The sequence below is a fragment of the Miniopterus natalensis genome, chromosome 10 (assembly GCF_054644295.1).
Source record: "Miniopterus natalensis isolate mMinNat1 chromosome 10, mMinNat1.hap1, whole genome shotgun sequence".
Taxonomy (NCBI): domain Eukaryota; kingdom Metazoa; phylum Chordata; class Mammalia; order Chiroptera; family Miniopteridae; genus Miniopterus; species Miniopterus natalensis.
The window spans coordinates 22,119,568-22,135,175 of NC_142090.1; the positions used below are offsets into that span (position 1 = coordinate 22,119,568).

Genomic DNA, 15,608 nt, shown 5'->3' on the forward strand with positions numbered 1-15,608 from the left:
TAAATACTAAAAAATTTAGAGTATGGGTCTTTAAATGACATATAGCATTATCTGGGTAACCGCCAAACTTGAGAACCAGAAAGCCACTGTCAAGGTCAGTTAAGAGAAAAATCTGGTTGTGAATTTCAGTGAAGCACATGACCACGAGTGATACAGTCTTTCCTCCCACTCCCTGGGATGTAACCATCAGTGAGGGAAGAAAGAGGCAGGCCTGTGTCAGAGCCTTTCCCCTCCCCCACACAAGGTTTCCTCCAGGTACCACACAGAACCTCAGAGGAAGATGGTGTGAAAACCTTTATGCATACAGGATTGACTAGATTATATATATTTCTAACTCAAAATTTTTTGTGCCATATGGGTATATTAAATCTTACAGTTGACACCTGGGAGTCAAACTCAACTCTTTACTGGCCTAACAATTCTCATCTAAGCAGAAAGGCTTAGATAACTGGGAAAGTGTAGGAGAAGGCCCACTATTTGTAAATTTTATACTAATTGAACCCAGACATAGACATTAGTTATTTAGCCATAATTTATGTGTACATATTTCATTCTTTGGATAATTTGGGCAGAAAAGATATATTTCTAATACCAGTTTCTTACATATTAAGAAACTGATAGGTAAGAGTTGTATAGTGTTCAGTAATTATTCTCTGATCATTTACAACATGATTTATTATCTTTAATTATCTGAATAAAGAGGCAGCTCGTTTGGATATCAATGGCTCATATTCACCTCCTCATGTTTTTCAATACCAATATGTAAGCCTTTGATTGTCTGCTCAAGAATATTGTCTTAAGTCTCTTTATAACAAACCCATCCATTTCTCATCAGGTTTATAGAATCATCTTGCCTCTTCCCACTAATACTGGATTTATCCATTTGTTCTTAGTTTAGCATACACTGCAGTACCTGATACACAACAGGCACTTAGTAAATATTTGTGGAATGAACACACTGATTTGTTGTCACTCTTTAAAAATCCTCCCCATCAGAAGCAACTCTACTACTTAAAAAGAAAAACAGGCACATATACAAATGACAAGACATTAGTGCACTGTCAAATGATTCTTTACATTAATAGGTGGATGGTTTTTGAAGAGTAATCTGCTACTGTCCATTATGTCTGCACCTGTACCTTCTCACCAGAGACAATTACTTCCCCACAAATCTCTAGTTCAAAATGTGCAGCAACCCTGAAAAGTGATAAACAAGAATTTCAATGCAACAAAGGATTTTATACTTTGCTTTTAATCACCAGTAAATATACTCACATAATTACGTCGGCTTTCCTACTCTGTATGTGCTTGAGATAAGTTATTGTTGTAAATTAATAAATACATTACACGCATAGGTGAGCCGGCACGCTCCATTCTGTAGTAAGCAACAAATAATGTTGTTAAAAATACTAGCTCATTACACATTTTGGAACCTTGTAAAATGTATACACTTAATAGGTAAACCTAGCAGAGATGTCTTCTAAATTATAAGGGAATTATTTCTGTACAATCTCCAATAAATTGTTACACTGTCATTGTCAAGGGATAAAACCTTCCCAATGCATTACCCACAAAGCAGCCCCTTCTGTGCTCCTGAGTTAGGATTCTGTTCTCTTATGTGGCACATAATGATGCAAACATGCTCAGCCACAGCCCAGAACTGTTTAATGGAGTGATTAGTGGGTGAATGATCTGCTCATGTGACAGTTGTGTGTCCTGAGTCAGCAATCTCAGGCTATTCCCTCAGGGACAGATGTTGAGATCGCAGAACCACAAGTGTTTAGAAATCCTTGTTATCCATCCCTGCAGAAACGCAGATGACTGAATGGGCTGTAGGCAGTCATCTACCCTCAGAGCCACCACATCCCATGGCCCATCCATTGAAGATGAAAGTGCATTAATGAGACCACTGGCCGGGGGGTGGGGGGAGTATCAGGGGGCTACTTGTAGGGGTTTTGTTCTCAATTACAATAAAATACTTTCATTTCCAGGACTAGAAATCTAATACTTTTAAAAATTATCCCAAGAGAAGGACCCAGATCTTTTAAGAATGCTGGATTACACTGGCATTTGATTAGTCTTCATTTCTTGTGTGTTTATATGAGAGCAGTCCAGCAAAATGATGATATTTACCCGAGTGTCATGTGATGGAGGGCCAGGGTTTCCGACCTATGCCTGATTTCTGAATCCCCTGGCCTCCGTGAGCTAAGATTTCCTCAAGGGTTGTTTTTAATCTAAGTTCAGAGTTATCTACTGGAAAATGAAGGCAGCAACAGTTTACTTTTGAGGGCAGATGTGGGAAGAATTAGTTTAAGAATGGTCTGGTATGTGGGATTATTGATCAAACTGGAAATATTCTAAGAACTTTATAGTTTTTCTATTGTTGCAGACAAAAACTCTGTAGAATTTTATCAAAAATTTGTCTGTTTATCTAAATGAAAAATCTATCAATTTTAGCTTAGGTAACAGAAATCTCTACAGATAAATTCTGTTCTTACCTATTTGTGATCTCTTTTTGCATGTTCATGTTTGTCTGGATCCCCTGATGAATAACATTTTCTAGCTAACTTTCTGTTATCCATATGTGGCATATGTGGATTACTCTCTGCAGAATGTATAGGTAAAATATGAGCATTGAGGCCACCTCCCCATTCCTACCCACAATCCTCCTAGACCACCTGTACCAATTGTGCAGCTAGAGCAGGTTCCAGAAGTTCCCAGCAGCATTCTGTAGGAGCTAATCAGAAAAAGTTACAATAGCAAAATATATTATACAAACCTAATAAACCTTATCCTATTTGGGTTTGCCCTTTAAAGCAGCACATTTAAGATGTATACTTTTCTTCCTTTCTTCTTAACTTTCTCTCCCACTCCCCCTGCCCCCCTCTCTCTTTCTGCTTTTGGTTAGATCAGGTATCAAAATAGCAGTCTAAAGGTATGTATTATAGGACAACTTGGTGGCTACCAGGGTCTGTGACTTTACCTGCCTTTCAATAAAAAGGGACCTCTGTTGTGGCTCATCTCTTGATTTTAAGAATTGCCGAAATTAGTCTTACCTAAAGGTTTAATATGTAGAAGCTCTACTATTTTATATCTAATGACATTTGATTACTTTTGAGTTTAAAAAAATGAATTTTATGGCAAATGGAGATAAACAAAGTGGGTAAGGCATATTTAAGAATATGGAACTGTTTGGAGGTCTGGGCACCTCTGTCCCTCTATGTTCTATAGCACTTGCCATGTAAGAAGGAAGTGAGAAGCTGGAAGCCCACCTGCTATCTCCCTTTCCTATTCTACCCCAAAGGGAGCCGCAGTCGGGTATGTCTTTTCCCCCTGCTGCACAGACACAGATTTGGAGGGAGAAGGCTGGGAAGAGAGGGTGACAGAGAGGGAGAGCTGATCAGAGCTTTTTGGCATAAACTCCAGCACCTCCCAGTCCACTGAGGGGCTTCAGCTGGAGGGGGTGGGGGACTTTTTTTTTTTTACCTATGTCTGTTGAGGGCTTCTGGCCTTTTCAAGGACCAACCAGCTTTTTCAGGCTCTTTCTCCTCTACTTTTTTTCTTTATTTTTCTCCCCTTTTGTTTCTCTCCATGTTGTTCTAAAAGCAAAAGTGTCAACGTAATGCAATGGAAAGCTACCTCTATGTTTCTGTTTTATTTGTCCTCTGGGGGCACAAGTTTGGGAATCAGTAAGGCTTTAAGTGAGACATACTTAGCACTTCACTGTACTGGGTGAAATGCATGCCCAGGAAGCTCCACATTTATACATGTCTGTGAATTTTAGACCACTTGTCGACACACACACGGACAGAGAAAGAAAATAATTCGCATGCTCTGAAATTATGCTGCCTTTCTTTATTATTTATGCAGATAGATGACCACTTGTGACTGCCAGAGCCTATGGGGAGGAATCATTTTTGCATATTCCAAAGCAGATCTCAGTTGATGTTTTGTTCTGTATGGAAACTTTGAGACATGTTTTCAGAAGGAAAAAAATAGCTTTCAAAAACTTACATCTTAGGAAACCATTCAACCAGCAGCTGTTAAGTTGGCCTGATGTTTATACTGACCTGAGTACTTTTACTCTATGCATTATGTTAGCTGTTCCAAGAAGCCTTGAACCATCAAGATAGGGTTAGTCTTTACAAGTCACATTTTCTGTGAAGTGGCTGTTGGGGACAATCGCCTGTCAGATAAATGTTTCTAAAGGAAGAATTACTGCTTAAATGAATGTGCCTTCACATGCTGCTGTAGAAGCCCAGGCTCCTGCTAATTTAAGAATGGAACTCTCTAGTAGTCTCTAAAGAAAGCAAAAAAAAAAAAGAGTCTTTCTGGTTTATTGTAAATACATCTTTTTTTTTTTCTTTTTCGCATTTACTTAAAGGCGCCCTTTTCATGAGGAAGCAGTAATAAAATGATGGGGAGTGAGTGCCGTTTTATTATACCTTTTATGGCCTATTAATTTGTTACCATCTATTCACCTTTGTTGATGAAATTTTAATTTTGCCCTTGCTGGAGCATATTGTAAGAATTGTATGAACTGCTGCTCCCTGCACTGACAAAAACATCCTTTTACAGTGAACAATTGGGAGCTCATTTTATTTCTAGAGCACATTTAAAATAACTTATGAATGAGAGTTTTCAGACATGAAATGCTGTATTAATTAAATCTTTTTCTAGTCTTTTTGCTTCTCCAGCTAAACCAACCCTTTAGAAAAATACATGGCCCCCTTAATTACAGAGGAGAAGACAAAAAGTATCCTTCACATTCCTCCGCCTGAATGAGAACCCAATTCATCCATATAAACCCCATTAGCTGCTTAACTCAGCAATGCACATGGGAAAATTTTCAAACATCAATGTAAAAAGTGTTGATTGGGTAGATCATTTTCAAGGTTTTGTTCTTCTAATGTTCAAAATGCTCATTTTAAGTAAATCTGATATGTCATAACTAGTAGCTTAAAAGTTTTGTGTCCACATCAACTAATGCATTTTTGTGTTTTAATACCTAGCAACAGTACCATTCAAAAATAGATGACTTGATTGACAACACTGTAAAAGAAATCATTTCACTGCTAGTTTCAAAGGTAATGTATTATTTGTTCACCTTTATAAGTCAAATTTTAAAATTATTTTCTATTTCTGAGAATTTTTGGAAATGTCTGTCTTGTGTTTCTAAATCCCTCATTGAGAAATAGTAGTTTAAAAAGTTGATGCAAGGAAAGTTCAAATTTTAAGAAAGTTACAAGCAAACTATGAACACTCTTCTCAACAACTTTTGATGCTTTGTATATGATTAATTTTGGCTTTACTTGTAATTGTTATCCTTTTAAAAACAAGTCTATCTTCTAGTAATACTTTATTACTTCACATTCATGTTCTCATACTGTTTGTTTTATGTACAGGGCTGATCTGAGGAGTTATCAGTTCTTGCGTGTAGCCTCTTTATTGTGGTATTCCTTGGGTTTCTGTCTTTAGTTTTCTTTTGAACTCATTCCACAAATTTCTGTGACTTTTACACTTCTGACTTTAACTATATGCTGAGGATTTCCAGTTCTGCCTCTGAGAGGAAGTGTGGATTATGGTTAAAAGCCCAACTAGCCAGCGGAAGTCACTGAAGGATTGGAGAGGCAGGGAGTAGGGGTAGGGGCTTAATCATATTTGCATTATAAGAAGATTTATTTGATTGCCTGCAGCAAACAGACTAGAGAGAGAGTAGTATGAAGGCTATTACATTGGACTCTGGTGGACTAATCCAATGACATTCAAGATGTACTGTGGACAGGGATGCTATAGACTAAATGCTTGTGCTCCCCCCTTGCCCCTCGCAAAGTTATGTTATACCCTAATAATCTTCAATGTAATAGTATTAGGAGATGGAAACTTTGGGAGGTGATTAGGTCATGAGGTTGGAGCTCCCATGCATGGGATTAGTGTTCTTATAAAATAAGCCCCACAGAGCTCCCTGGCCCCTTCTGCCAAGTGAAAACACTGCCTCCACACTGTGGGAAATAAATGTCTGTTGTTTATAAGCCATCCGGCCTATGGTATTCTGTTATAGCAGCCCAAACAGACTAAGACAAGGGGTTGGTAGTGAGGAGAGGAAGTAAAACATTAAAGATCATTCCTCAGTTTATGGCTGGAAGCACAGGATGGATGTTGATGCCAGTCACGGATGCATAGTGCCCTGGGAGAGGAGCAGATTCTGAGGGAAAGACCATGATGTCTGTATTGGACATGTGGAGATTAGCTGCCTCTGAGATATCTGAAGGAGGAGATGCCAAGGGGACATTCAGATATTTGGGTCTGGAGTTCAGAGGAGGTATATGGGATCAAAGGATCAATGTGATTATGAGATTTCCACCATTGGAAATTATTCTACATCAGTGGCTGCTAACCTCAGGCATGTGTGCTGTGTCTCTGTGTCAGTTGCTGCTGTTCTGATACATAACCCATAACTGGAAGGCCTATAGAAGTATAGAAGTTAATTGGAAGAAATGAAAAGCCACCTTAAAGAAAAGAGGAGAAAAAAAGATGACTGTTCAGAAAAAACTTTAGATAATTTTTACCAAGAAAAAATGATGGTAACAACATTAAATCTTGCCAAAGAAAGGACACAAGAAATGGCAAATTCTTTCCATCTTATATTAAAATTAATTAAATTGAATAACATATGGAATAGCTAGAAAAGCAGGACTCATCCTATTTCTTCATGTTACCAGCTGGGCTTCCTTGAACAAATCAGTTTCCTCATCAAAAAAAGTAGGAGGAGATGAAAAAATATGTCTACAGCTTATTCTCAGTCTAAAGCAAAGATCTTTGTATACATTTCTGTGTGGTGGCTTCTGGGGACCTGCATCCTTTCTCCCCAAAATCCACAGTCCCAGAGCACACAGTGCTAGAGTTAGAACCCTGGATCGTCTAGCAGGAATTTTAAAACATTTTTATAATGGTTATAAGATGTATTGTTACATACTTTTATGATTATAAACTATAATGTTTTCAAATATGTCTTAGATGGCACCCTTAAATACAACACTGATTAAAGCAAAGCTGTTCTGACTGAGGAGAGGAAGGGGGCCTAGAGCCCTACCTGTGTGGCCCCATCTCCCAAGGCAGGCCAGATCACTAGAGTCCACCCCAGAGTCCAGTCCCCTTGTTCACGGATGAAGAAATAAGGGTCCAAGGTCATATGGTAGAGAGCTGCAGAGTTGCAACTTGGCCCTTGGGAGCCCTAAGCCTGCAGTCTTCCCATGACAGTACACACAACTCAGCAAGACCAGAGAGGAAAAGATGGGAGCTTCGCCACCCAGTCTTCTCATGTTCTCTTTCTATTTGGGCTGTACTGACCAGCATTTGTGTCCCTCCTTTGATATTTGTTGCACACAGGCATACATGCTGTGGGACCAACCCCGGCAGGTAATCAGATGGGGCAGCTGTAAGTCAGGTAGGTGAGGATAGAATTCATTATGTGTAACATGAGGATGCTGAACAGAAACTGGGGGGGGGGGGGGGGGGGGCTGTGATGAAGAATTGGTCGAGGGACTTGGACAAAAGAGCAAAGAATGCATTCTGGTAATAGGGGCTCAGTGAATTCGGGCTGTGAATTTAAGGATCATAGCAATACATTCAACTTCCTAACTCATCAATTGTTGCAAAAAGGAATTTAAGAAAAAATATACATTATCCACTTTGTCGCTAAGTACATATAGCTATAGATATGTAGTTATATAGGTGTAAACATACACACATATTCTTTTTGATAATCTAGAATATTTCCCCCTGAATTTCTCTTCAGAATAAGCTGGACAGAGGACAAATCCAACCTAACTGCCTAGATGATGTAATTCATAATCTTTCCAACTCAACCTGGTGAGATTAATTAGATCAAATTTACTTTCTAAATCAAGTCCATATACTCAGAAGACAACTGTTCAACTCAAGTATGTGCTTAGAAGGAATAACACTATTGGGAGCCTTTAGAAAAGACGAAATACAGAATAAGATAAGTCACTCTATTTGTGGGGCAGTGGGAAAGGGCACAATGAGAGAAGTGTGAAGAATTCACCAACATCTGGACTAGGCGTGATATTTTGGAAGTTGTTTTAGGCACTTTGCGGAACAAAGTATGTCGTGAATAAATCCGTGCTGTCAGATACTATCCATCCTTAATACAGATGGGGATATTCTGGAAAGACCTCTTAGGAGTTACTGGATCAAAGGTTCAAAGAGGAAGTGGATTCTCAGTTGGAAAAAAGAGGGTGAGGAAGAGACAATTTTGCATTGCATCATAGCATTAATATTCCCATTTAGGAAGGAAACCTGTTTTCTTCCAGTCCATGGTATTCTGGTTCTATGAGAATTTTTAACAATATCAGTTAGTCCTGATCTTCCCAAACAAATATAAAACATCTGCTTATAGATATCTCTAGCCCCGCTAAAAGCAAAATATCCCCCAAAAAACACCCCCTCCAAAAAAGATCAGTCTTATTTATAGATGAATGTCTTTTCTGTGGAAGATTTTATAACTTGCAGTATAAGTTTTGCAGGTATCCCTTGTTTACTTCATGAAATGCAGCTGAAAAAGCAAGCAAGAACTGTATGTGTCTTGAACCACCAAGCTGTAGCTGGAATCCTCCCTATCACTTCTTAGACTTAGTTTCTACTTTCCATATATGTAGGAAAACAAATCTTATACCCTGTTAAAATTCACCAGAAAATGTAAACCAGCATGCCTTGTGGCATTCTTCATGTTTCAGTTCAAAATACTTCTATATTTAATTTCCTTGAGAGTATGCATAGTGAGGCAAAGTTGATAATTACCCAGAAAGAGTTTAGATGTTAAATATTATTCAAACAAACCCAGTAAATGGCATCCGCAATAAAGAGCAGGGAAAGGAGATTACAGTGTTTCATTCCAACTGGACACCCTCAGGAGAACAGAGTGCACAAGGCAGACCCATGAGTATTTATATACTCCCTGAGCTATACAGAGAAAGTTCACAGGAAGCAGTTAAAGACACAGCAACTAAACCCAGCATTTAACTGGATTTCTATGGAATCTTGCTGTTTTGTGCAATTAAAAGCCAGATGAAAAATATATCATTATTAGCCAATCTTGGTATTAATAGAGTTTAATTTTTAAGGTAGCTCTTCTGCTACATGTACCTCAACAAAAATCTTAATAAAGAATAGCCTTCCTGTAGGAACTGCACGGCTCACCTCATTGATCCCAGATGCAGTTGCGGTTCACTGTCTTGTAAGCCCTGGGAGTCCCTGCAGTATCATGCCTCCCCAAGACCATTTTCGGTAGGGAGGAACCCAAGGATAGGCGCTCCACTATTGTTCAAATGGAAACAAAGAATGCTGTGAAATGAATCCAGCAGACCACAGGTCCATGCGTAGGACTTACTCAGATATAACCCAATGCTGCTTCATACTCTGAAGAGAGATGAGCTAGTCAGGCTGCCAAGTGAGGAATCTTCTGCCCTAAATTCATGTGCCAATAGGCTTCCCCAAGTATTTTATTCACTTTTTTCCTACTATCCTATGGCTCAGTTCCTGTGTCACCTTGTAAATGAAGTTAATCCAGTATTCTCCAGTTGAAGTCGTTCTTTCCCTCCTCCAGTTTCAGTTACACTGTTTGCCCATCTACAGTGGCCCTTAACGCTTTCAGCCTTGTGTCAGGAGCCATTGTATACACGTCTGTCTCTCCCACTAGTTTGTATGTTCCTGGAGGGAGGGGTTTCAGACTCATATTTTTTCTTTATTTCTCATGTTAGGTGCTTAATAAAAATCAAATATGCTGGGCACATGACTTATAGCATCTCATTTAATGCTCACAGCTCTGTAGTATGTTGGTAAGGAACATGGGCTTTGAGGCCAAGCCTCCTGGGTTCAAAGCCCTGGTCCTCTACTATCAGCCAAATGCCCTTGGAACAGGTGGGATTCCAATGCAGGTCTTTTGACAGCCTCAACTCTGTTCTAACTCCATAGATATCATTTAATTGAATTGGCCCCATTCACTGATAACCAAACTCCTTATTACCCCTTATCACTATACAATCCTAAAGCAGCCCCCATTGATTTGTGACTTAACATATATAGGTTTTTAGACGTATATAAAGGATAGGGATTCAGCTAATTATATCAGTAGTGTTAATTCTTTACATTTCTGTAGTGTTTTGCCATTTTCATTGTCCTTTCGCATAAATCATCTCCAGTGATCATTCATGTAATAAGCAGGACAGCTGTTATTTTTCCATTTTACTGATAAATACACTGAAGTTAAATGTCTACACTGTTGTCTCATAGCCAGAGTAGCAGAGCTTCAAGTTGAACTCAGATCTTCTAAATCCAGCCACGGGGTTCTTACCTCTGCCTTGCCTTGGCCCACAGCGTTGCTTACATGTGTAAACATACACTCACTTGAAAGCACCAAGAACCAGGTGCTTTGCCAGAGCCTTCAACGGTTAGGTTGTCTGGTAACCATAGCAATTGTCGCTCTCCTTGTGGCAAATGAGATCACCCAGCACACAATGGCTCTTAAGATTTGAGTTACAAGAAGCGAGGCATTTTCCACAGAGGGCCATTAAGTTTGGAATTCCCTTCCCCTGGTCTGACATAGCCCTGGAGTATTGGTCTTTTGGGTCTTTGCAAACCACATCAAGTTGAGCTAGCCAGCTGTGATGGGTGAGAAATCCTAATGGGCAGGAAGCAAGTGCTAAATTGACTTTTAGTTGTGAGCAATTTATAATTTTGTGTTTTTTGCTGTTTGTATCCCTTCGGATAACTAACAAGCTATACATAACTCTCATTCTCTAAGAATAAAATTTTAGTCAGCAGTTTGCATGATTTTGTTTCTGTGTTGTTACATCATGTCGAAAATGATGTGACGGAGAAACCTATAGGGAAGTTTTTGTTTCTTTTGCATAAACTATTTTGCAGTAATTGACCAGCCATAGAGAACAGATTATCTCCTGTGCACTCTCAGTGAGTTCTCTAGTCACCAGAGACCAATAAGCTGTGTCCCCAGAACTATTATCACTTTGTTGAAGAAGCTGCTATGTGAACAAAAACCAGCCTTCGTTAATTTCCCTTTTCGTATTTAAAAAACCTTGTCAGCATTTTCCCTTTGGGAGTGTATAATTTGTCAATAGTGCATATTATTTAAGTTCTAAAGAGTAAAGATGTAGGGCAGTAGATCCTTATTTATATCTCTTATCTTTATGCCAGATCTTAACATTTCTACTCAATGAAATCAAATTCTCCACATTTTAATTGTTACAGTATACATGTTTTAACTTTCATTTCATAGACATGTAGAATTTTAGAAATGTAAAACACTTTTGAAACTAATTTTAACTTTATATTCCCTCCCCCAACACACAGACACGCACAGGCAGGCACGCAAACACACAATTTAACTAATGGAGAAAATGATTGGTGCAGTGGTTGGCCTGAGCTCACAGAGTTGTCAGTGACAGAGCAGCACTCTTTCTGTTGTATGCTGTAGTGTGTGTATCTGTATTAGCATCCCAACTTCCTTGTAAACTTTTGAAAGTGGGGGATGATCCTTATATATCCAATTAGAACTGCTTGGTAAATGCTTATTAACTAATGTCAGACTTCATTTTAGTGTTACAAGAGCCCCAAATGTTACACATCATTTTTTTTTTTTTATTCAACCTCTTCCATAGATTAAAACAGTTAGGGAATGGCCAAGTGATATATGGTAGAAGGAATTTGATTAAGTTTGATCTTCATTACTTAAAACTTCTATATTTTTTATTGAAGTATAATTGACTTATTATATTAGTTTTAGGTGAACAACATAATTTGATATTTGTATCCATTGTGAAATGATCACAATAAATCTAATTAACATCCATTCTCATGCATAGTTACAATTTTTTATTGTGATGAGGACTTCTAACCATCTATATTGAAGTTGAAAATTGTTTTAAATTTAACGTTATTTACTAATGGTTTAAGTTAGCTCATATATAGTGACCAAACTCCTATTACATATTATTCTTCTATCTTTAAAAATGTCTGTGTCATTTCCAGCAATTGGAAAGGACCTTAGAGTTCATCTTCAAAATGAAAGAGCAAACACTACAAGTTAGCCCCTCAGCTGCCAGTTTATACAATGGGGATTTCTGTACCATGGCAGAAGTTGGCCCAGGAATTATTTGCCCTGTTACTAGTCTGTATGCACAGAAATTTTCTAAGTACTCACCATAAACTGTTTACAGTTTGTTTCAGTGTTGGAAGGGGTGTTGTCTAAGCTGTCAAGATATGATGAAGGCACTTTCTTTTCATCCATCCTGTCATTCACTGTGAGTATTTGAGTGAGCTCTCTTCTGCTGTCTTTTGACTGTTGTCATAGTACTTATTAACAGTTAGGAAAATAATTCTCATAATTATCTCTTTTCCACTTAAGGTGAAAGCAGCTGCAAAATATGTTGATGTTCCAGTAAGTATTTTTATTTGCTTTTTAAAACAATATATAGTTCTTTTTTTAAAAAATAATTATGGTTCACTATGGGTTTATTTCAAATCTTTAAACCAGTGCCATTCCCCCAGGGAGCAGTTTATTTTTCTTAAGGCCTAACCCTCATAACAAGGCTTGGCAGGGCTTTTCTGTACTTTTTCCGCTCTAACTTGGGAACTCTAACGGAGGTCAGTTCATCATGAGAACGTGTCAGACCAGTTGCAGAGGGTAGTTACAGCACACTGGGATAGGGTAGAAAATGCCTCACACTGTTTATAGAAAAAATGGCCACTCTCCCATCCCTTAGTTTATATGATAGCCCTAACAGGTTTCTTATAGGGGTTAAAGTAACAATAAAGATGAACCAGTTAAATCAAAGGACTAATTTTCTAAATACAAAAGCATTGGAAATCAATATTCACTTACTTTAACATTTAGTTTTTCACAGAATTCTTGAGAAATAATTTCAACCTCTAAATTTGTTAAAAGATTAAGATACCATGAGAGGAAATTATGAAACTTACCTAGGTACAAGAATTCACATGATAAATACAGTCAAGTTAGTATAGCATTTTTAAGTTATTAATCATAACAGAATTAGTTTTTGCCTTAAATCCTATTATCACATATATGATCAGGGTGTAAAATGTTCTGTGTAATTATATATCTTGGCATATGTACTAATTATCAAAGAATTAGAGCACAAATGAAAAAAATTTAAATTTAAAACTAGATGGAATATAAGTAATCCCATCTTTGGTTAAGACCATCACATCTCTGGACCATCGTTATGAATGTTTGTGGTTTGAGTACTGGCAAGCTTGTATATTGGTTGTAGATGGCTGTTATTTTTTAAATGCATAACCATGTTTTATACTGTGAACTAGATAGTCCTCAGATTTATTATTGCCAATTTAGCTACTGTAAATGAACTGTTTAAATGAATAGACCATCAACTTTATTGCCTTTGCATGGGGTTTCTCTGGAATAGGGCTTTTTATATTATGAATGATTCCCAAAGAAGTATTGGTGTACTTCTTGTCTTGTACCAAGAATCAGAAAATCACTGTTGAGCAAATAAGCAGAAATAATCACTTGTCTAGGGTCCTGCAAAGCAGCACAAAAGAAAGGGAGAATTAAGGGTACAGTTGATACTTATCTTGAAAGAGACAAATAATCATGGGAACACATGAACTTCCCTGGAATTTCTAACACATTTTATAACGTAGTTTTGGTTTCATTTTGAATTACAAATGGAATGGGACACCATATTTATTCCTGTTTTTAGGGCTTTTAAAGTTCTTAATTTGGCCCTGTACTAGATCTGTTAGACCCCACAAAATTTCAGAGTTGAAAGATACAAAAAGTGTTTCATTCACTCTCCTCCTCAATGCAGAAACCTCCTCTCCTAATATCCCTGACAAACATTCATTGGGGCTTCTAAATTTTTTTAAGTGATTGCAGGCTCACCATAAGGCAGCCTCCTCTTATATATGATGAGTTGAAATTCTATAGCTCTGTGACTTTGGCCTCGGTTCTGATCCCTCTTTTGTATGACAGCCCTTCAAATATTTGATGATAATTATCATGCCTCCTCTCCCCAAGAGATACTCAAAGGGATATATTGCATGAAGAATTCTTATTTTCTATATTAAACATCCTCAGTCATAAGCCCTGGGCATACATGATGAAAATATACATTTTTTGCCCACAAGCTGTTCACTGTCTCAGGATGAAAGAGATAGAGAAATATATATAGCATGAAAACAGCTATAGCAGTTGTATTCTTTATCATGGCAGTTATTCTCTAGAAGAATTTCAGCTTACCAGTGTCACTATTAAATCAAACTGTTACTTCCGGTCAAGATAGCAGCATAGGTAAACTCAGTACTTGCTGCCTCCCACAACCACATCAAAATTACAACTAAAATACAGAATAACCATCATTCAGAACCACCTGAAATCTAGCTGAACAGAAGTCCTACAACTCAGGAATAAACAAAGAAGCACATCGAGACTGGTAGGACGGGGCAGAGACGGGGTAGAATCAGGGTGGAATCATACAACTTGGCTGGTCCAGCACCCACATGTGGAGGTTTAAAATCAGGAGGGATATCTTGGCTGTGGAGCTTTCCCAGAGGAGCAGGGGGTCGCAACCCACATTATATCCCCCAGCCTAGAGTTCCAAGACCAAGAAGAGAAGTCCCCACAATTTCTGGCTGTAAAAACCAGCAGGAATTGTGACTGAGGGAGCAGAGGCTGCTGGAGTTCCAAAGAGCTCCTCTTAAAGAGGAGCTCCACACATGTACTTACTCAGATGCACTTCCTCTGAGCTCCAGCACTTTGGCAGCAGCTTGAAAGGAACCTGGGACATTCAGGGAGGAACTAACGTGCCTGGAATTAGAGTAAGAGCTGGAAGGGCAGCTTTATCCCAGACAGTGCTGGCAGAGGCCATTGTTCCTTTGATGGGCCCTCCCATTCCACAGAGCTGGCAGGCAGGGGCCATATCTGAGTTGCCATCAACCTGGCTCACACTTTTCACCTAGCCCTGGTGATTACCTAAGATCCCTCCCCACCCCTCCCTAATTGCAGGTTCATCCAAGCCATTTCCAGTGGCTTTTCCATACAACTGGCCCCTCTTGTCTCATTCTTAGGACTTTCCTAAAATCTCTCAAACAAACAGGAGTTGGTTTCAGCATGCCCCATACCTTTTGATGAGTAGCCCCAGGCCCAGCACTAGCAGTAGCTCTCCTTGGTTCATAGCTTGACCTCTCCTGAGCACATCCAAGCCCAACACAAGTAGCAGCCATCTACAGATTGCTGTATAGCTCATGCTTGGTAGGGCACAGGCAAAGGCTAATTTTGCACCTCCTGGGAGGCCCCAGACACCGTGTACCCACTGGTCACCTTTGACCGTGCTGGATTACAACCCTATCACCTCTATGAGTAACACACTCAAGGGTGGACACAGTGAGCACCAAAACCCCATTGAAGCAGATCTTGCTCCATAGGGGGTGTCTCCTGCACAGCAGCTCTCCTGCTGTAGTTGCAGCTGGTCCTCACAGTCCATTTTGGCCTGAGAGTCAATTTCTCCTAGTGACACAACAGCAAC

At 38.8% G+C, this 15,608-nt stretch overlaps 1 protein-coding gene across 1 annotated transcript in view; it reads left to right on the plus strand.

The window, feature by feature from the left end:
* The window catches only part of CADPS2 (calcium dependent secretion activator 2), a 539,314-nt gene that overhangs the window by 483,415 nt on the left and 40,291 nt on the right, over positions 1 to 15,608 (plus strand). Inside the window, exons 23-25 of the mRNA XM_016213343.2 lie at positions 5,013 to 5,087; positions 12,258 to 12,341; positions 12,446 to 12,478. Coding sequence (XP_016068829.2) covers positions 5,013 to 5,087; positions 12,258 to 12,341; positions 12,446 to 12,478 — 192 coding nt within the window. The remainder of the gene's footprint in view (positions 1 to 5,012; positions 5,088 to 12,257; positions 12,342 to 12,445; positions 12,479 to 15,608) is intronic.